The sequence below is a fragment of the Bombina bombina genome, chromosome 11 (assembly GCF_027579735.1).
Source record: "Bombina bombina isolate aBomBom1 chromosome 11, aBomBom1.pri, whole genome shotgun sequence".
Classification (NCBI taxonomy): domain Eukaryota; kingdom Metazoa; phylum Chordata; class Amphibia; order Anura; family Bombinatoridae; genus Bombina; species Bombina bombina.
In genome coordinates, this window is record NC_069509.1 from 61589457 (window position 1) to 61613344 (window position 23888).

The window sequence follows — 23888 nt, forward strand, 5'->3', positions numbered from 1 at the left end:
GTTAAAGGGATACTGAACCCAAATTTAGATAGAGCATGTCATTTAAAGCAACTTTTTAAATTATTCCTATTATCATTTTTTCTTTGTTCTCTTGATATCTTTATTTGAAAAAACAGGAATGTAAAGCTTACGAGCCTGCCCATCTTTGGTTCAGCATCTGGGTACTGCTTGCTGATTGGTGGCTAAATGTACCCACCAATCAGCAAGCGCTATCCAGGGTTCTGAACCAAAAATGGGCCGGCTTGTAAGCTTACATTCCTGCTTTTTCAAATAAAGATGCCAAGAGTACAAAGAACAATTGATAATAGGAGTAAATTAGAAAGTTGCTTAAAATTACATGCTCTATCTGAATCATGGAAGAAAAAATGTGGGTTCAGTATCCCTTTAAATTATAGAAAAATAGGTAAAAACTAACAATGAAAGTATGTTGCAAAGGACGTTTTACTGTATATAATATAACATTTTTATCATTATATGAATGTGTTTCATGTCCCTTTAAATTACAGGTAAAGCAAACATTATAAATAACAATAGCACTTCACATTAATACCCATCATTTAATTTTTTTTTAGAAAATGCACACATTCTACAAAAAGTAGAAATTAAACTTTAAAAAAAATGTGTTGTTTTTTTTTGCATGATAAAGTTAAATGAAAAGGAAGTGCAGCTTAGCACCAAGTATGTATCATTTAATGATTGACAGGGACCATTCATAGAAAAAGTTAGTTTATTCAGCACAATAAGTTCCATTAAAAAAAACACTTTGAAATACTAATACATTTTCAAGTACTATGTCCTTTGAAACATTTTATGGGGAATTATATTTTGATTCTAATGTCCCTTGAATGTAACTCATTTTAAGTAGGTAACAGCCATACTTAGTCTAACCCATCACAATAGCAGTCTCTGTGCAAACTGCACCATTGTTGCCTTATCTTTCTAGGTTACTGTCATCCAGGGAGTTAATCAAAACTCTGACAACTGTCCTTCCCCAATAGGACGCTCTGATTTATATCACACGTTCCCAGATCCCCCCAGTGTTTGTAATGAATATAGAAGTATATGAAGCCAGCTTCTAAATTTGTGTCTCCTACATCTTAAGTATCAGAGTGGATCAGCCCTTTGGCAAAACCCTCTTTCTATCAACAGCCAGCTCCGCGACAAGTCCTATGGTCAGTATGTATATGCCTTTCTGCTTCTCGGTTTAAATACCAGCTCTTTAAGTCTCAATTGGGCACTGAGGGCAACGTAGGGCTTGTAAGAAGAGATTTTAATCTGGCTCTTTTGCAAAGGATTATACTTTTTTATGTGTAACCCCTTGACTGCTGTATGGTTGTGCTTAAATCATTACATTATGTGTGATTACTATGTAACTTTGTATAATTAGTTCAGATAAGAAAACATAAAGGATATATTATCATAGGTGGCAAATAATATATTGCTGGTCTAAACCATTCATAAACTGGAACATAAACTTAAAATCCTGGCCCTACTGTTTTTTGTTTGTTTGGGGGGGGGGGGGGGACAACAAATATTCTTAAAGGGATTTGATACCCAAAAATATTCTTTTCTTATTCAGACAGTTTCCAATTTACTTTTATTATAAACTATGCTTTGTTCCCAATGGTATTCTTTGTTACAGAGATCCCTAGGTAGGTTTCTGGAGCACTGCATTTCAGGGAATAGTGCTACCCTCTAGTGTTCTTACAAATGGGTAACATTCTTGCAAAACTGCTGCCACTGCTTCAGACACGTGCACACTCCTGAGCTGATTTCCCTGCTTTTCAACAAAAGACACCAAGAGAACAAGGAAACGTTTATACCAGAAGTTGTTTAAAATCGCATGCTCTTTTTCATGTTTCTTTAATATCATTCTTATATTTTTCCAACTTTAACCATGTAAATAATATAACATTACACTCAATGGGCTAGATTTAGTAAACAGTGGATGCTGATTTTTACGCCCATCGTTTCAGGCTCGCCTGAAATGGAAGGTAAGAAGCAGCGGTCGTAAGAAGCTCCTTAACTTCTCCAACACCTTTTAGATGGCGAACTGAAATCATCCCAATCCGATACGATGAGGATGAGGATGATTGACAGCTCCTGCTAGCAGCCGATTGGCCGCGAGTGTGCAGGGGGCGGCATTGCACAAGAAATGCTTGTGCAATGTTAAATGCTGACAGCGTATACTGTCGGCATTTAGCGAGGTTGGGCAGACATAATTCATTACAGTTAAACATGTCCGCTCGACCTTTAATAAATCTACCCCAATATATCATTGTATATCCCATCTACACTTCCCCCACACTCCTACAGAACACCTGAACTACCAGTTTTTGTACTGGAGCTGAGGAATCTGGGAAAGGATATGCAAATCAGCCATACAATGCCCCACCTTCATGCTTCAAGTATCTGTATAATGGAAGAGAAGGGAAGAGTATTGTTTTTAAAAATAAAAAATAGAGGATTCTAAAATGTATTACAGGTTTTTTTTAAACACAGATGGGCCTGTACTGAATAAACCCACCTTTTGGTTCCATGCTTGTGTATGCATGTCCCTATCCACCAATAGGATAGGAGTATTACAACATCTATTACTTAAAGGGACACTGAACCCAATTTTTTCTTTCGTGATTCAGATAGAGCATGCAATTTTAAGCAACTTTCTAATTTACTCCTATTATGAATTTTTCTTCGTTCTCTTGGTATCTTTATTTGAAATGCAAGAATGTAAGTTTAGATGCCGGCCCATTTTTGGTGAATAACCTGGGTTGACCTTGCTGATTGGTGGATAAATTCATCCACCAATAAAAAAAGTGCTGTCCAGAGTGCTGAACCAAAAAAAGAAGCTTAGATGCCTTCTTTTTCAAATAAAGATAGCAAGTGAACGAAGAAAAATCGATAATAGGAGTAAATTAGAAAGTTGCTAACAATTGCATGCTCTATCTGAGTCAGGAAAAAAAAATTTTTTTGGGGTTCAGTGTCCCTTTAACCATTGTTATTAATAACTATTAACAAGGTCTGTAATTTGCTGGTTCCACAAACATACACACAAACATGCATAAATACACACACAGTCACATACATACACATACACATACATGCATAAATACACACACAGTCACATACATACATACACACATATGCATAAATACACACACAGTCACATACATACACATACACATACATGCATAAATACACACACAGTCACATACATACACATACACATCCATGCATAAATACACACACAGTCACATACATACACATACACATACATGCATAAATACACACACAGTCACACACATACACATACACATACATGCATAAATACACACACAGTCACATACACACACACACACATACATGCATAAATACACACACAGTCACATACATACACATACACACACACACACACACACACACACACACACATGCATAAATACACACACAGTCACATACATATATACACACACACATACATGCATAAATACATACACAGTCACATACATACACAAACATACACACATACATGCATAAATACACACACAGTCACATACATACACATACACACACACACATAAACACCAATGGGTAAAACAGAAATACTAACCCCTGTAGTCAGAGACACTATTGAAGCATCATGTCACACTCACATGATATCAGTGCAGGCAGTGGCAGGTCAACGTTTTTTATTGTAAAAAAAAAATATTTTATTTTTTTAAGCTGGGCCCCCACCCTTGGGGGCCCAGTCGCCATTGCAACCTCTGCACCCCCAGTAGTTTCGCCCCTGACTATTATGGACTTTGGTAAACCAGATGTGTTTAAATACATAATTGCAATCTTTTGTGAAAAAAAACAACTGACACATAAAGATTTAAAAATAAATAAATTAAGACCTGCTCAATTGTAATCCTGGATATTTGGTTGGTATAGTGCTGTGTGGAAGACAGCAAGTACCTGTAGTGCTGTCCTGTTACCTCTAAAATGTCAGCCTACACACAATAAACATATTATAGAAATCTAGCCACACACTTTACCCCTATACATCACGTGGCACATGTATACATTGTTTATAATATATAAAGGAAATTTAATAGCAGCCATTAGGTTAAAGAGCACTTTTTCATTATTTAATATTTAATAATACAATATTATTTAATTGGGGGTTATATATATATATATATATATATATATATACAACGTATATATATACTGTATATATATATATATATATACACACATACATATATATATATATTTATAGATATATATATATATAAATAAAGTAAGCTAATGATATTATGCTCTCTGCTCTGGTGAGATTATCTAAGAAATCAGTGTTATAAGGTCCCTCAAAGAATTTTAGAAAGTCAAATTATTTTCCAAAACATTTAGACTTTTTGATGAAACATACTCATGGTGATTACTGAGAAAAAGAGATTGGGGGTTACAATAAATTAAGGAAAAATACTGGAATCAGAATGCAAAACATTCAGGGTTTACAAGATAGAAAGAAGAAAGTAAAAAAAGGGACATTATAGCCACATCAGAAGAGATAAGACTGGACTGTAAAAAACAAAATGCAAATTTTGCTAGCAAAATTACAGTTTTAAATGTTTATTTTTAATCCAATGCTTAATGGCTGATATAATTACAACATGCCAGTAAGCTCGTATGACACATGTTTTATCTAGTGCTTCAGCTGATTTTGAGAGTTCTATACAGGTGCTCATGCCGCTAATATAAATATCTGAAATGGCAGTGAAGTTATTTAAAGGTGCTGACTTCAGAGAAGGGTCAATCTGCCAAATGGATCATTTTACAATCTTGTTGCTGGATCCATTTAGTTAGTTGTACAACCTCTCTACAGAAAGCTTATTAGAGAGAAATATGTTTTTCTTTTTTTATTTTGTAAATATTTTATTATGTTTCAGTAAAGGGACAACAATTCGCAAGTCATATTTCCTTTCAGCATGTTGGACTTTATAGAAACATAAAAACATAGATTTTGACGGCAGATAAGAACCATAGGCGCAGCAAGCCTGCTGATATTTTCTAACGTATCCAGTATGTAGGACAGCCTTAAGCTTATCCCAGGCATTCTTAAAGTCCCCCACAGTGTTTGTCATTACCATCTCATTAGGTAGTTTATTTCATGAATCAATCACCCTTTCTGTAAAGAAGTTTATCAGCAAATTACTCCTGAAACTACTACCCTTCAGCTTAAAATCAAGATCCCTTGTTCTTGAATTTTTCTTTTTATGAAAAATACTCACAGCGTCAGGTTTACTAAGCCCCTTCATATACTTGAAAGTTACAATCATATCACCTCTTTCCTTTCATATATACAGTAGATAGACAGACAGAAAGATAGATGATAGATAGATAGATAGATAGATAGATAGACCTTCCCCCTCTGATGGTTTACAAGAGCATCTATTCTCTGGTGCTAGTCTGTTTAATGTGTTATTTGTAATTTACTAGCTGTAAAGATCTGGTTTCCTATATGTAAGGGGCCGATTTATCAATTGTCTGTCCGACATGATCGCGCTGCATATCATGTCCGACAGACATCGCTGTTGATGCATTTAACATTGCACAAGCAGTTCTGGTGAACTGCTTCTGCAATGCTACAGCAGCCCACTGCTAAAACAATTTTTGCTAAGAGGTGACGTTTTCACCTCTTAGCCAATAGTCGTGCGGTAAATCGTCTCCCATGGGCGCCAACCCGGATTTACCGCACGGCTATTGGCTAAGAGGTGAAAACGTCACCTCTTAGCAAAAATTGTTTTAGCCGTGGGTTGATGTAGCAGTTGAAAATGGTGATCAGTTGAAACAAACAAAGGAGCTTTCTACATGAAGTATCTAATACTTAAAGAATGAAAGTGCCCTTTATTTGTTTCAATAGTAAATCCTAGCGTTTGTACAACTCTAGGATTTACTTTCACTTTAAGACTGCTGCTTCTTAACTTACGTTTCAGGGGAACCTGAAACTACGGGGTAGATGGCAGCATCCGCTGCTTGTTAAATCTACCCCATAGAGTCTTTACACCCTGATGGTTTCCCATAAAAAACTCAGAGCTACGATTTTAACCCAGTGGCTACATTTAACACACAAGGATCAATATTGTAACATCCCACAAACTGCCCAAAACACACAAGACAAGGGTTTGTTTTTAGCATCCCTGGCTGTCAGTAACACATAGGGGGATATTTATCAAGCCGTCAACCTCAAATACTCTGGAATTCCGCAGCGTAATTGTGGCAAGCTTGATCCGACCTAGTTATCAAACTCTACAGACCGGCAATAGTTTAAATCACAGATCGATGCTTACGTCATTACAAATGTTCGGCTCTATTTGACACTTTTTCAAAGTTATCAAATAGTTAACAGGTACGCTTGCTGCTATTCCGGCCCAGCGTACCTGGTTTTCAATTCGCCACCCTGGAGGCCGCGACTGCCATAAAAATCAATGAGAGTCTGAAAGCAGCGAAAGCTTATGTTCGAGGCTGTCAGATAGCCCATTGATTTCTATGGTTGAAAACCAGTAACGTTTACACCTAACACCCTAACACATATCTACATACAGCTTCGCCATCTAACTGGCAGAATTATGCTAAAGCAAAAAAAGAAAGAGATATATTCCTCCAACAAAAAGCTGCCTATACGGTGGCCAGGCCCAATGCAAGGTTATATAAGTTTGGAGGAAAGATTGGTAAAAATTTAGCTAACTTAGTCAAACAAAATCGGGGCTCTAACTTCATATCTGCAATATCAGTTAATGGTAGTCGCTTAACACAGTCTAAGGACATAAGCAAAAACTTTTTAGAATATTATACCCAAATCTTTTCACCTAAGGATATCAATGTGGATAATAAAAAAGCTTTCTGGGATATATGTAGGCTTCCGACATTGGATGATGAAGCAGGCAAATCATTGTGCGAACCAATTAATAAAGATGAAGTCACTCAGGCAATAAAAGGTAGTAAGTTGAATAAGGCCTCAGGTCCGGACACTTTTCCGGCAGAGTTCTATAAAATACTCACACAGCAAATAACGGAACCTCTATGTGATCTATTTAATGCATATTACCTGCAAGGACATCCCATCTCGTCTAATTTCAGTGCCTCCCTAATAGTGTTAATTTTAAAGAAGGGCAAGGATGCAGAAAAACTAGATTCATATCGCCCTATATCCCTACTCAATGCCAATTATAAATTATTAACAAGTATCTTGGCAGCTAGATTACAAAAAATTATGGACAAACTCATCCACCCAGACCAAACGGGCTTCTTAAAGGGCAGATCTGTCTTTTCAAATCTAAGGAAACTACTATTAACAACAGAATATCATAACATTAGGAAGAAATCAAATGAGGCTGATAGGGAGGATAAGGTTATCATTGCTCTCGACGCCGAAAAGGCTTTTGATTCCATTGGGTGGGATCACTTATTTACCACAGTGGAACAGTTTGGCATGAGAGGTGCCTTCCTGTCCTTTATACAAGCTCTATATCAGAATCCAAGATCTGCCCTAATTGTGAATGGCAGGACCACAGAATGGTTTCAATTGGCGCGGGGCACTCGACAAGGGTGCCCACTCTCTCCACTACTTTTCAATCTCTGCATTGAACCACTGGCTATAGTACTACGCAATACCATTAAGGGGATTAGACTTGGGGAGACAGACATTCAAATCTCCCTTTATGCAGATGATTTGCTTGTATTCCTTTCCAACACTAAGGAGAATGTTTCTACATTACTGAGTCTATTGAAACGATATGGTTCATTTTCAGGTTATACAATAAATGATAGTAAATCAGAGGTTATGTGGTTAAACAAGACCAGAGATTCTCTGGGGGCATTGCCCTTTAAGGAGGTTAAAATGGTTAAATATCTAGGGATTAATGTCACAAACTGCCCGGAAGAGTGGTATCGAGCTAATATCGATGGCGTAATTAAGAAAATTCTAGAGGATATCTCTAGATGGACATCATTTACATTAACACTAGCTGCCAAAATAAATCTCATAAAAATGATCGCACTCCCCAAACTTCTGTATATAATGCAGAATATCCCACTGTTCTTACGCAAAGGAGATATAAATAGGTTAAATTCGGCATTTAGGAGATTTCTATGGGGAAAAACAAAGCACAAAATGTCGCTAAAAAGACTATCCCAACCCAAGGAAAACGCAGGCTTTGCCCTTCCCTCAATCTATAATTATAATTTGGCCTGCTTGATGAAGATAGTACCAGATTGGTTATTAGATATGAGTCAGCTAGCGCCTCAGGATGTTGAAGTCGGTCTTCTTAAACCGCACAGCTTAAAAGCCCTAATACACTTGAGGCAAAAAGATTGGCCTCCTTTACTTAAAGCAATGCACACTCTTAGAAACCCTATCATAGCCTGGCAAAAATTATGCACGGTGGTGGGTGCCAATTTCCAGTGTTCTAGATATCTACCTATTCAGAATAACCCACTCTTCCCCGCAGGTTCTGATACCGAAATTTTCAAGAGGTGGAAGGTAGGGGGCCTCGCCTACTTTGCACAATGTATTGATGAAGATAGACAAGTTATTCATTCATTCGGCTCCCTAAAAGAAAAATATAATCTCCCTAACCGCGATTTGTTTGGTTATTTTCAAATTAGGCATTTTCTCAATAATACAGTACTTGCAGACTTCTACAAAAACTGGGAAATTTTAACTAAAGCTCTGTCACGCCGTCAGCTTGGCAGAGCTTCCATATCTCACTGGTACAGTCTGTTACTGTTTAAAGATGGTGTATATGGCATGGAACGGCTCCATGAGAAATGGTCATTAGACATCCCGCAATTGGAGCTTAAGACAATTCAAGAAAGTATTGATAGGGCTTGGTCAGCGACGCCTCTGTTATCTTGGCGCGAATCTCACCTTAGATTAATTAATAGGACTTATATCACCCCAGAGAAGCTAGGGAAGTGGAATAATACGCAAAGATATGAATGTACACGCTGTCACTATCTAAATGCCAATTTGATCCATTGCATCTGGGCATGTCCCAAAGTAAAACAGTTTTGGGCAAAAGTCTCATTTTGGCTCTCAAAAATTCTAAAGCATAAAATCTCTTTGAAGATGGAGGAAAGCATATTTTTAAGGCAATACGATCAAAGGGTGGGAAACATAAAATTTGTTAATTTTGTAATCTTAACCGCTAGAAACATTATTTTCTCCTCCTGGAAATCCAATAGAAGCCCTATGTTCACATCCTTTCTGAATATGTTAGACTCCAAATTAATATATGAACAATATGAGACGCAGATATCCTCTGAAAAAGAAATTGCCAAATTTTTCAGGAAATGGGGAGAATATATTCTCTCCAATACACTGGAAGATCAAAGAAGTCTCATTGCTCCCTTCAAGCACTCTGAATGGATTCAGAATGCTGTATTGAGAGGGGAAATCAGTAGTGGTGTAATTACTTAATTTTTTGATGGTCCCGACCTCTTGGGGAGGGGGGGTGGGGGAATTTAATTTAATTCTCCCCTTTTTTTTTTTTTTTTTTTTTTCGCTTCTTCCCTTTTTTCTTTCTTTTCCCAGCCCGTCCTTTTCCTTTCTTTCTCCCAGTTTTTTCTTTTCTGTATTCTATATCTGTTCTGGGTTTTTGTTTGTTCAAAAAGGAGAAAATGTTTCGAGGCATAGGTTTCTTAATTGTATCCACAACTTCTATTCCAAGAAGCATCATTGGATAAGGTTGTCGAACTCAATAAAAGCATTCTGTATTGTCTTTTTGTTATAAGTAGCTGTATATAACACTAATCATGAAGTATGTACGCCTTTCATTGTATTATTTGATAGACTAACTTGTATAACCTGTTCCTCTTTTCAATCAATAAATAAAACTTTAAAAAAAAAACACCCTAACATAAGCCCTGAGTCTAAACACCCCTAATCTGCTGCCTCCGACATCGCCGCTACCGAAATAAAGTTATTAACCCCTATTCCGCCGCTCCCGGACCCCACTGCAACTAAATAAATGTATTATCCTGCCAGCCCCCCACATCGCCATAAACTAAATTAAGCTATTAACCCCTAAACCTAACAACCCTCTAACTTTACATTAAAATTACAACATCCCTATCTTATAATAAATTAAAACTTACCTGTAAAATTAAAAGAAACTAATTCTAAACTATTAATTAAGCTACCCTAACAATTATACTAAAATTACATTAAACTGCCAATTAAATTAACTATATTACATATTTAAAAAACCTAACCCTACTCAAATTATTTAAATCTACTATTAAAAAGTACTAAATTACAACAACAACAAAAACCACAGTATCGACCGTATTGAAGAGGAGCTCCGCGCCGGATGTCTTCAGGATGGACCCGCTCCGTGCCGGATGGATGAAGATAGAAGAGGCCGCCTAGATGATGACTTCGCTGGCTGGATGAAGATAGATGTCCGGACTTCAATAAATGTAAGTAGATTGTCGGCGGTTAGTGTTAGGTTTATTTAAGGTTTTTTTGGGAGGGTTTTATTTTTAGAGTAGGGTCTGGGCATGTAAAAGAGCTAAATGCCCTTTTAAGGGCAATTTCCATACAAATGCCATTTTCAGGGCAATGGGGAGCTTAGGTTTTTTAGATAGGCTTTTTATTAAGGGGGGTTGGTTGGTTGGTCGGGTGGTGGGTTTTACTGTTGGGGGGGTGTTTGTATTTTTCTTTTCAGGTAAAACAGCTGATTTCTTTGGGGCAATGCCCCGCAAAAGGCCATTTTAAGGGCCATTGGTACTTTATTGTAGGCTAGGGTTTTTTTTATTTTGGGTGGGCTTTTTTATTTTGATAGGGCTGTTAGATTAGGTGTAATTTGTTTTTATTTTTGAAACTGTGGGGTTTTTTTTCCGTAATTTAGTGTTTTTTATTTTTTGTATCTTAGTGTTTATTTTTTTTTTGTAATTTAGTACTTTTTAATAGTAGATTTAAATAATTTGAGTAGGGTTAGGTTTTTTAATATGTAATATAGTTAATTTAATTGGTAGTTTAATGTAATTTTAGTATAATAGTTAGGGTAGGTTACTTAATAGTTTAGAATAAGTTTCTTTTAATTCTACAGGTAAGTTTTAATTTATTATAAGATAGGGATGTTGTAATTTTAATGTAAAGTTAGCGGGTTGTTGTGTTTAGGGGTTAATAGCTTAATTTAGTTTATGGCGATGTGGGAGGCTAGCGGTTTAGGGTTTAAAACATTTATTTAGTTGTGGCAGGATCCAGGAGCAGCGTAATAGGGGTTAATAACTTTATTTAGTTGCCGTGGGGTCCGGGAGTGGCAGAATAGGGTTAAACATTTTAATATAGTGGCGGCATTTAGTGACAGGGTATAAATAAAGTTGGTAAAAAGCCGAATAGATGCGGGATAGATGACTGTTAGTTAACAACAGTCCGATGCTCATCGCCCCATACTTGGTGCGCGTCTTTTTGCCGGCTTTTTTATAAATATGGAGATCGTATTCAGGTCCGCGACCGCGATGTTAGGTGAGCGTATTGGTGCCGTTGAATGCAACAAAGTTGATGGTTTGATAGATATCCCCCATAGAGTAGTACATGTGCAATGTCTCTTCTTTCTGGGCCATATTTGTAATGTATAGAGGTAAATCAGACCTTTAAACTGTAGCTGCCACTTAGGGGACTTTAAAAAAAATGGGACATTTAAGTGTACAGGGCCTGTCTGGTAGAATACTGGACACCTGGCAACCCTACTTGCTATCCAGTCACCCTGCAAGGCTTGGGGGCCCACAGATAAGAGTGATCCACCTTGATGCTGCCTGCCCAGCTTTTCAGGGTCGCATCACCTGCTGGGGACCAGTGGCAGGGAGCAGAGGGAGGCCACAGAGTGACCTGTGTGCACATGGCGTGTTGCAAGCCTGCTGCTCTGCAGACCAGGCGGTAGGGGGGTAGGGAGAAGGTTAGGACTGAGGGGGCCTAGAACAACAATTGCTAGGAGGCCTAGACAAACATTGTTCCACCCCTGTTGGCATCCTTTGGTGAATAGCAAACCTGGGTAGGCTCAGGAGCAGCAATGCACTACTGGGAGCTAGCTGGACCCATCAGGTGATCCAATGACAAGAGACATACTGTATCTGTGTAGCCACCAATCACCAGATAGCTCCTACTAGTAAATTGCTGCTATTGAGACTACCTTAGTTTACTCTTCAACATAGGATACCATAAAACAACTTACATTTTGGTTTTCATGTAGCTTTACAATAACAAGAACTTCACAGGGAGGTAGTGAGCTCAGGCAACATGTTTCTTAGCCTCATGTAAGCTGTGTATTCAGACCACTATATGGTACCTTTGTTTTGTTTTATCAGCAGTATTCCTGGAGTAGACACAGGTAGTCACTGTCATTTTGTTAGTAACATCTTCATTGTTTTTCGTATCTTATCTTATCATATCTTCTGGGGCCAAATATGAAGCAGGGTTAGGCTTGAAACATCTGCAGTGTGCACTTCTGGTTCTCAGAACTGGTAAACTGTTACATTACAGAAAAAGGAGCCAAAATAATTAATTACTTTATTCGGCTACCTAATTAAACATTTTATATTAGAATGCAGAGTACATATAAGAGTTTTTTTTTAAATAAATATTGAAAGTACATTTTTTTACTACACATAATTAAACCTTTTGGGACATTCACTTTTCCGTTTCAATTATTCACTTTTAATATGGGCTACAGAGATAGTGCTTAAAGGGAGAGTCAAGTCAAAAATTAAACTTTCATTATTCAGATAGAGCACATCATTTTAAACAATTTTCCAATTCACTTTCATTATCTAAATGTGCACAATCGTTTTATTTGCACACTTTTGTGAGGCCCCAGCTCCTACTGAGCATGTGCAAGAATTCACAGAATGTACGTATATAAATTTTGTGATTGGCCAATGGCTGTCACATGATACAGTAGGAAGGAACCTGCAAATAATATTAAAATTTGTCAGAAAGAAAACTACTACTCATTTAAAATTCAAACAAAGTGCTTTTGCATTGTCTTATTATTATGTAGTTGCTGATTATGTTATTCTGTGTTTAGTGGTCCTTTAAGATGTAATCATTTCTTGATGTCATTACCTTACTGTTTTTTTATTCATTTCCTGCTCATTAGTCTCATCGGAAGTTCTCAGCTCCCAGGCATGGCCACCTGGGGTTCCTGCCTTGTAAACGTAGTAAACGTCACCGAGGCAAAGTGAAAACTTGGCCCAAAGATGACCCGAGTAAGCCTGTCCACTTAACAGCATTCATGGGCTACAAGGCTGGGATGACACACACCTTGAGAGAAGTCCACAGACCAGGGCAGAGTAAGTGATCAGTAACTTGTAGGGGAGGTGCCTGTATAGGTTTGATTTCTGCTATTTACGTTCCCCTAGTGCAACCTTTTGGCATTCTCTAATCATCCCAAACCTCTGTGTGCATGCTTTAGGTAACAGCCAATCATGTTGGTCATTGCAGAGCTCCCAACCATCCAGCATTTTTCTTGATTGTCACATATTCGGAACTCTGCATTAGTGTCCCATCTGATGCATTTTTCCACCATATTCAGATTTCTATAAATAATGCACTAAACCATTTCCTTAAATGCACATGGCCTTACATAACTCCCATAACTTCACCAAACCTTGGTCTTTAATGGGTTATGAAATTGCAATTTGAGTATTGATCACATGATATCTAGAGTGTAAAGTGATTTTTAATTTGAAAAAGGAGCTTCTCCTCTTTTTAATAGGTGACCTCAGGTACATGGATTCTTTTTTGCCTGAGATAAACGCACAGTTCTGAGCCCTTCCACACTTATTATTCTAAGCATCGTTTCCAACAAATAAGAAATTTGTCACTGTTACACAGTCCAAGTTATAACTAGATGGTCCCTAAATTGAAAGATATGATGTTCTCCTCTCCATATAGGGGTGCAATACCCCTCTAAGAGGCACAGGAGCTGTGTTAAAGGGAATGTAAATGAAAAATTAAAGTTTAATGATTCATATAGAACATGCAGATTTAAACAATTTTCCATCTTTACTTCTAATTTGCTTTATTCTCCTGGTATCCTTTGGTGAAAAGCATACCTATGTAGACTCAGTGTCAACAATGCTCTACAAGAGCTAACTGGTGATTGGTGACTGACTGCACATATATGCCTCTTTTAATTGGCTTAAAGGGATACTGAACCCAAATTTGTTCCTTCATGATTTAGATAGAGCATGCAATTTTAAGCAACTTTCTAATTTGCTTCTATTAGAAATTTGTCTTCGTTCTCTTGCTATCTTTATTTGAAAAAGAAGGCAACTAAGCTAAGGAGCCAGTAAATGTTTGGTTCAGACCATGGACAGCACTTGTTTATTGGTGCTGTCCAATCAGCAAGGACAACCCAGGTTGTTCACCAAAAATGGGCCGGCATCTAAACTTACATTCTTGCTTTTCAAATAAACATACCAAGAGAACGAAGAAAATTTGATAATAGGAGTAAATTAGAAAGTTGCTTAAAATTGCATGCTCTATCTGAATCACAAAAGAAAAAAATTGGGTTCAGTGTCCCTTTAAACTATATCTTCAGCTAGCTCCCAGTAGTGCGTAGCTGCTCCTTAAACAAAGAATACCAAGAATATGAAGCAAATATGATAATAGATTTAAACTCGAAAATTCTTTGAAATTGTATACTCTATCTGAATCATGAAAGAAAAATTAGGAGTATTCATGTGCCTTTAGGGTAAATTTGATGGTCTGTCCCCAGTATCAGACTCTAGACATACAGGCCTAGATTTGGAGTTTTGTCGGTAAGGACCCGCGTAGCTAACGCCGGCTTTTTTCTGGCCGCACCATAAAAATAACTCTGGTATTGAGAGTCCACATAAAGGCTGCGTTAGGCTCCAAAAAAGGAGCGTAGAGCATTTTTAACGCAGCTTCAACTCTCGATACCAGAGTTGCTTACGCAAGCGGCCAGCCTCAAAAACGTGCTCGTGCACGATTCCCCCATAGAAAACAATGGGGCTGTTTGAGCTGAAAAAAACACCAGCAAAAAAGCCGCGTTCAGCTCCTAACGCAGCCCCATTGTTTGCTATGGGAAAACACTTCCTACGTCTGCACCTAACACTCTAACATGTACCCCGAGTCTAAAAACCCCTAACCTTACACTTATTAACCCCTATTCTGCCGCCCCCGCTATCGCTGACCCCTGCATATTATTATTAACCCCTAATCTGCCGCTCCGTAAACCGCCGCTACTTACATTATCCCTATGTACCCCTAATCTGCTGCCCTAAAATCGCCGACCCCTATATTATATTTATTAACCCCTAATCTGCCCCCCACAACGTCGCCTCCACCTGCCTACACTTATTAACCCCTAATCTGCCGACCGGACCGCACCGATATTATTATAAAGTTATCAACCCCTAATCCGCCTCACTAACCCTATAATAAATAGTATTAACCCCTAATCTGCCCTCCCTAACATCGCTGACACCTAACTTCAAACATTAACCCCTAATCTGCCGACTGGAGCTCACCGCTATTCTAATAAATGTATTAACCCCTAAAGCTAAGTCTAACCCTAACACTAACACCCCCCTAAATTAAATATAATTTAAATCTAACGAAATTAATTAACTCTTATTAAATAAATTATTCCTATTTAAAGCTAAATACTTACCTGTAAAATAAATCCTAATATATCTACAATATAAATTATAATTATATTATAGCTATTTTAGGATTTATATTTATTTTACAGGTAACTTTGTATTTATTTTAACCAGGTACAATAGCTATTAAATAGTTAAGAACTATTTAATAGCTACAATAGTTAAAATAATTACAAAATTACCTGTAAAATAAATCCTAACCTAAGTTACAATTAAACTTAACACTACACTATCAATAAATTAATTAAATAAACTACCTACAATTACCTACAATTAACCTAACACTACACTATCAATAAATTAATTAAATACAATACCTACAAATAACTACAATGAAATAAACTAACTAAAGTACAAAAAATAAAAAAGAAATAAGTTACAAAAAATAAAAAAATATTTACAAACATAATAAAAATATTACAACAATTTTAAACTAATTACACCTACTCTAAGCCCCCTAATAAAATAACAAAGCCCCCCAAAATAAAAAAAATGCCCTACCCTATTCTAAATTACTAAAGTTCAAAGCTCTTTTACCTTACCAGCCCTGAACAGGGCCCTTTGTGGGGCATGCCCCAAGAAGTTCAGCTCTTTTGCCTGTAAAAAAAACCATACAATACCCAAGCCCCCCAACATTACAACCCACCACCCACATACCCCTAATCTAACCTAAACCCCCCTTAAATAGATCTTCCTACCTTGTCTTCACCTCACCGGGTTCAACGATCTGTCCAGAAGAGCTCCTCCGATGTCCTGATCCAAGCCCAAGCGGGGGGCTGAAGAGGTCCATGATCCGGCTGAAGTCTTCATCCAAGCGGGGCAGAAGAGGTCTTCCATCCGATTGAAGTCTTCATCCAAGCGGGATCTTCTATGGTCATCCATCCGGAGCAGAGCGGCAGGATCCTGAAGACCTCCGACGCGGAACATCCATCCTGGCTGACGACTGAACGACGAATGACGGTTCCTTTAAATGACGTCATCCAAGATGGCGTCCCTCGAATTCCGATTGGCTGATAGGATTCTATCAGCCAATCGGAATTAAGGTAGGAATATTCTGATCGGAACAGCCAATAGAATGCGAGCTCAATCTGATTGGCTGATTGGATCAGCCAATCGGATTGAACTTGATTCTGATTGGCTGATTCCATCAGCCAATCAGAATATTCCTACCTTTATTCCGATTGGCTGATAGAATCCTATCAGCCAATCGGAATTCGAGGGACGCCATCTTGGATGACGTCATTTAAAGGAACCGTCATTCGTCGTTCAGTCGTCGGCCAGGATGGATGTTCCGCGTCGGAGGTCTTCAGGATCCCGCCGCTCCGCTCCGGATGGATGACCATAGAAGATCCCGCTTGGATGAAGACTTCAATCGGATGGAAGACCTCTTCTGCCCCGCTTGGATGAAGACTTCAGCCGGATCATGGACCTCTTCAGCCCCCCGCTTGGGCTTGGATCAGGACATCAGAGGAGCTCTTCTGGACAGATCGTTGAACCCGGTGAGGTGAAGACAAGGTAGGAAGATCTTCAGGGGCTTAGTGTTAGGTTTATTTAAGGGGGGTTTGGGTTAGATTAGGGGTATGTGGGTGGTGGGTTGTAATGTTGGGGGGCTTGGGTATTGTATGTTTTTTTTTACAGGCAAATGAGCTGAACTTCTTGGGGCATGCCCCGCAAAGGGCCCTGTTCAGGGCTGGTAAGGTAAAAGAGCTTTGAACTTTAGTAATTTAGAATAGGGTAGGGCATTTTTTTATTTTGGGGGGCTTTGTTATTTTATTAGGGGGCTTAGAGTAGGTGTAATTAGTTTAAAATTGTTGTAATATTTTTATTATGTTTGTAAATATTTTTTTATTTTTTGTAACTTAGTTCTTTTTTATTTTTTGTACTTTAGCTAGTTTATTTAATTGTATTTATTTGTAGGAATTGTATTTAATTAATTTATTGATAGTGTAGTGTTAGGTTAATTGTAGGTAATTGTAGGTAGTTTATTTAATTAATTTATTGATAGTGTAGTGTTAGGTTTAATTGTAACTTAGGTTAGGATTTATTTTACAGGTAATTTTGTAATTATTTTAACTATTGTAGCTATTAAATAGTTCTTAACTATTTAATAGCTATTGTACCTGGTTAAAATAAATACAAAGTTACCTGTAAAATAAATATAAATCCTAAAATAGCTATAATATAATTATAATTTATATTGTAGCTATATTAGGATTTATTTTACAGGTAAGTATTTAGCTTTAAATAGGAATAATTTATTTAATAAGAGTTAATTAATTTCGTTAGATTTAAATTATATTTAATTTAGGGGGGTGTTAGTGTTAGGGTTAGACTTAGCTTTAGGGGTTAATACATTTATTAGAATAGCGGTGAGCTCCAGTCGGCAGATTAGGGGTTAATGTTTGAAGTTAGGTGTCGGCGATGTTAGGGAGGGCAGATTAGGGGTTAATACTATTTATTATAGGGTTAGTGAGGCGGATTAGGGGTTAATAACTTTATAATAATAGCTGTGCGGTCCGCTCGGCAGATTAGGGGTTAATAAGTGTAGGCAGGTGGAGGCGACGTTGAGGGGGGCAGATTAGGGGTTAATAAATATAATATAGGGGTCGGTGGTGTTAGGGGCAGCAGATTAGGGGTACATAAGTATAACATAGGTGGCGGCGCTTTGCGGTCGGCAGATTAGGGGTTAATTATTGTAGGTAGCTGGCTGCGACGTTGTGGGGGGCAGGTTAGGGGTTAATAAATATAATATAGGGGTCGGCGGTGTTAGGGGCAGCAGATTAGGGGTACATAAGTATAACGTAGGTGGCGGCGCTTTGCGGTCGGCAGATTAGGGGTTAATTATTGTAGGTAGCTGGCTGCGATGTTGTGGAGGGCAGGTTAGGGGTTAATAAATATAATATAGGGGTCGGCGGTGTTAGGGGCAGCAGATTAGGGGTACATAAGTATAACGTAGGTGGCGGTCGGCAGATTAGGGGTTAAAAAAATTTAATCGAGTGGCGGCGATGTGGGGGGACCTCGGTTTAGGGGTACATAGGTAGTTTATGGGTGTTAGTGTACTTTAGAGTACAGTAGTTAAGAGCTTTATAAACCGGCGTTAGCCCAGAAAGCTCTTAACTACTGACTTTTTTCCTGCGGCTGGAGTTTTGTCGTTAGATGTCTAACGCTCACTTCAGACACGACTCTAAATACCGGAGTTAGAAAGATCCCATTGAAAAGATAGGATACGCAATTGACTTAAGGGGATCTGCGGTATGGAAAAGTCGCGGCTGAAAAGTGAGCGTTAGACCCTTTTTTGAGTGACTCCAAATACCGGAGGTAGCCTAAAACCAGCGTTAGGAGCCTCTAACGCTGGTTTTCACGGCTAACGCCAAACTCCAAATCTAGGCCATAGTGTTTGCTTCCTCTTGACTCCATTGTGAATGCCCATGAATGATATTGTCTATTTAATGGTCCTTGTTTTGTTGCTAATGGAAGCAAAACCAAGTTGCTTCTTACCTTGTTCAGAAAATAACAATGTTTAGAAATCAACCCACTTGCAGTAAAGTGTGTATCAAAAAATGACCCTACAGTGTCTTATCCCTTTAACCCCTGGTTGTGTACACTTTTTTCTCAGAGATTTCTAAAAGAGAGTCGGTGGAAGCTGTGACAATCATTGAGACCCCACCATTAGTTGTGGTCGGTTTGGTGGGATATGTAGAGACCCCACGAGGCCTACGGAGTTTGAAGACCATATTTGCTGAGCACCTAAGCGATGAGTGCAAGAGACGCTTCTACAAGAACTGGTATGGCTGTAACCTCATGGGTAATGTGAGGTGGCAAGATAAACATGGGAGAATACCATTTTTCAGGGCAAGATTTGACACTTGGTTGCACCTATGTATCAGTCATGAGGGGGACTACTGTGCCCTACTAGTAGGGGATTAGGACACTGAGTAATTGGGAAGATTACTTTTGAGAAATGAGCCAGTTCATGGAGAGTACAGCCATTATGTAGACGGATCATGTGCAAGCATCCTCCCCATAGCGATGTAGGGAAAGGTGCAGCACTATATAAACAGTGAGGTTTCCCCAGAGCCCCCTGTAGGTTGCAGAATGAGGTTCACTCCTATTGGTTCCCTGCATCCTGACCTCACCGCAACCTGCCCCAGAAGATTGTGGAACCTGGCTCATGCAATGAGGTCTGAGGGAACAGCAAGAGAGATTGCTCATTTAGTGTAGGACTGGAATATTATCTAGCCTTTTTTTAAGGAAAGTTTCTGTTATGTCTTATGTTATATAAATAAGTTCCCTGTGAAGATATTTATTGGTTTAATTTTTGTTTGCATCACCCCCTGAAACATTACTGCAGGCACCAATGGTATCTATAGAAACATAGACCTCAGTTTTACCCCTCTAAACACCCTTGCTCTGTCTCACCTCCCTTTAGTAAAGGAACATAAAAGGGACGGCTGCACTCAATACAATTCCAGACCTCCAAACGTTTATGGATACTGCAGGATTGTCTAAGGTTGGGTGGCCTACCCACTTTCCTGCCCGCAGTGCCTAATCAGGGATAAACATCATAGTTTTTAGGGCTTCTTAAGCTCTACCCAGGACATACCCTGGCTCTGCCTAGTTCAACCATGGAACACATCCCCACTTACGACAAGTTCAACACTTCACACCCACAAACCTGCCCCTCCCATCATGTCTCCAACCCCAAAACACCAGTTGACCACCACCCACAACTTCTACCACCTCCCTGTTTTTGAAACCCTCCATTGGTAGGTTTGCAGTTCTGCCATCTATATGAAAGAGCAGCTCTATCAATTGTGTACTTCTCAGACACATTGGAGTGTAAAATATTCATAAGTCATGTTGGGTATGGCGCACTTGGTAAAATGTGATTGTGTTAGCGTGCAAGCAATAGGTGTTGGGTTTAGTTTTTATTTGCGCTCTCCTTTGAAGTCTATAGAGAGAATAAGTTAGCACGGTTGCGATATCTTAAGACCAACAGTTAGCATGCATCGTCTTTCGCTTGCAAACATTTTACTTTCAACTTGTTTAAAATCACATGTTCTGTCTAAATCATGAAATAACATTTTTAAGTTTCATGTCCCTTTAATGCCAGCCATGCACCACAAGTCATAGGGGCCGATTTATCAATCTCTGTATGGAGCTTGATGCCCCTGTTTCCGCGTGAGCCTTTAGGCTCGCCAGCAGCAGAAGTTATGAAGCAGCAGTCTAAAGACCGCTGCTCCATAACTTGTCCGCCTGCTCTGAGGCCGTGGACAGAAATCAACCAGATCGAATATGATTGGGTTGATTGACACCCCCTGCTAACTGCCGATTGCCCGCGAATCTGCAGGGGGCGGCATTGCACCAGCAGTTCACAAGAATTGCTGGTGCAATGATAAATGCAGACAGCGTATGTTGTCGGCATTTATCGATGTGCAGAGGACATAATACGCTACATTGTATCATGTCTGCTCGCACTATGATAAATCTACCCCATAATGTAGTATTTCTGCCTATGTGTTCTTCCTTATTACATGTGACATCATGCACAATGAGGAGGTTTCCAGTTCCTCTTTATTCTTCTACTATACAAGTTTATTAAAAGGAAAACACATCATCCTTTGCAATATACAAGCATTGTGGAGGAGGACAATGTATCTTTTTTGCATGACTTCCCATCATATCTGTTTACTACACTTAAAATGTATATATTTCCTTAGGCATATTTTACCCTATATCAGTAGCATTTTGTTTTTGGATTTTTGGACTTGGAAAGTCACTTTACATATACATATATATATATATATATATATATATATATATATATATATATATATATATATATATATATATATTGCATTAATAACTTGGGTCATCTCACTATCTAATGATAAATGTTTGCTTCTGCATGGTTTACATTATGCTGCAGGTACAAGTGCAAAAAAAAGTCTTTTACAAAGTACTGCAAGAAATGGCAAGATGAAGATGGCAAGAAACAGCTGGAGAAAGACTTTACGTCAATGAAGAAATACTGCAAGGTGATCAGAGTCATTGCGCACACTCAGGTGAGATGCGCTTATGCCAGGGCAGGATCTACAGCCGGTGTAACGGTGTCATATTATGATTCCTTCTCTATCTGTCCCACACAGATGAAACTTCTACCTTTGCGCCAGAAGAAGTCGCACATTATGGAAATTCAGCTGAATGGTGGCACCGTGGCAGAGAAAGTGGACTGGGCACGTGAGAAGCTGGAGAAACAGGTTCCTGTGCATTCCGTGTTCTCCCAGGATGAAATGATAGATGTTATTGGTGTCACCAAAGGGAAAGGAATGAAAGGTACTTGCAGGGAATAATCCTGGCTAACATGATACCACAACCTTATGCAGAACCTCTTTATGGTAATTCCAGGATGAGAACAGTTTTTAAAAAGTTAAATACATTTACAGGAATTCATTGCTGAATACAGGATATTTAAAATGGTATAAAACTCAAACAGAAATTACACATAAAGGCCTAGATTACAAGCAAAGTGTTATTGGTAGCTACAGATATGGAAAATAAAGTTTTATTAAAGGGACAGTATACACTCATTTTCATATAACTGCATGTAATAGACACTACTATAAAGAATAATATGTACAGATACTGATCTAAAAATCCAGTATAAACCTTTTAAAAACTTACTTAGAAGCTCCCAGTTTAGCACTGCTTATGAGGTAGTCTGGGACACCCACTGAAAGGGGCTGGGTAAACAAGAAGAGCAGACCCCCTCCCCCCATTCCCTGCATATGAAAACAACGATAACACAAACAGGAGCCAGCAGGAATCTGTAGACTTCAGTATACATCTGACACTGTGGGGCTTGGTTAGGAGTCTGAAAATCAGCACAATGTTTTTAAAAACTAAGCAAAACTTAGTTGTTACAAATACACTCCCAAATGGGCTGTATAAATGGATCATCTGCAAAACATTTATGCACAGAAAACCCTAGTGTACAATGTCAAGAACACATTTATTTTCTTCTAATAGATATACTGCATAAGCAAAAGTGTGTCAGCAAATTGCCTGGTCACAGAGATCTTTTATATATGAAAAAAAAGATGTAAAATGTCTCCCTTTTGTGCTACAGTTATAAGCATTTGTTATTAGGTGTTGTGATGAAGAATTAGGGGCCTAGTTATCAAGCCGTCAACCTCAAATACGCTGGAATTCCGCAGCGTATTTGTGGCGAGGCTGATTCGCCTTAGTTATCAAAGGCTCGAGACCGGCAAAAGTAGAATTTTGTGACGTAAACTTCGATCCGCCGGACTCAGTCCGACACAGATCGATTCTTACGTCACTCCAGCAGGCCCATTTATCAAGCTCCGTATGGAGCTTGAAGGGCCGTGTTTCTGGCGAGTCTTCAGACTCGCCAGAAACACAAGTTATGAAGCAGCGGTCTAAAGACCGCTGCTTCATAACCCTGTCCGCCTGCTCTGAGCAGGCGGACAGGAACCGCCGGAAATCAACCCGATCGAATACGATCGGGTTGATTGACAGCTCCCTGCTGGCGGCCGATTGGCCGCGAGTCAGCAGGGGGCGGCGTTGCACCAGCAGCTCTTGTGAGCTGCTGGTGCAATGTTAAATGTGGAGAGCGTATTGCTCTCCGCATTTAGCGAGGTCTTGCGGACCTGATCCGCAGTGTCGGATCAGGTCCGCAAGCCCTTTGATAAATGGGCCCCCAGATGTTCCGCACACAAGTGCGGCACATTCTCACTACTTTTGCTAGTTATCAGAAAACTAGCAGGTACGCTCGGCACTTTTACGGCCCAGCGTACCTGGTTTTCAAAGCTCCAGCCTGGAGGCGGCGGATTCCATAGGAATCAATGGGAGTCTGACCATAGCGAAAGTACAAGTTCGCTGCTGCCAGACATCCCATTGATTTCTATGGGAACTGTCTGCACCTAACACCCTAACATGTACCCGAGTCTAAACACCGCTAATCTGACCCCCCCTACACCGCCGCAACTAAATAAAGTTATTACCCCCTAAACCGCCGCTCCCGGAGCCCACCGCAAGCTACTCTATACATATTAACCCCTAAACCGCCGCTCCCGGAGCCCACCGCAACTATAATAAATGTATTAACCCCTAAACCGCCGCTCCCTGAACCCGCCGCAACCTATATTAAATGTATTAACCCCTATCCTGCCCCCCCTACACCGTCG

General features: G+C 39.1%; 1 protein-coding gene across 1 annotated transcript in view; it reads left to right on the top strand.

Annotated features, from left to right (window-relative positions):
- Positions 1–1015: 1015 nt before the first annotated feature.
- The window catches only part of RPL3L (ribosomal protein L3 like), a 46803-nt gene continuing 23930 nt past the window's right edge, over positions 1016–23888 (top strand). The window contains exons 1-5 of the mRNA XM_053695093.1: positions 1016–1172; positions 13149–13341; positions 19298–19466; positions 21611–21746; positions 21831–22017. Coding sequence (XP_053551068.1) covers positions 1170–1172; positions 13149–13341; positions 19298–19466; positions 21611–21746; positions 21831–22017 — 688 coding nt within the window. The 5' untranslated portion in view covers positions 1016–1169. The remainder of the gene's footprint in view (positions 1173–13148; positions 13342–19297; positions 19467–21610; positions 21747–21830; positions 22018–23888) is intronic.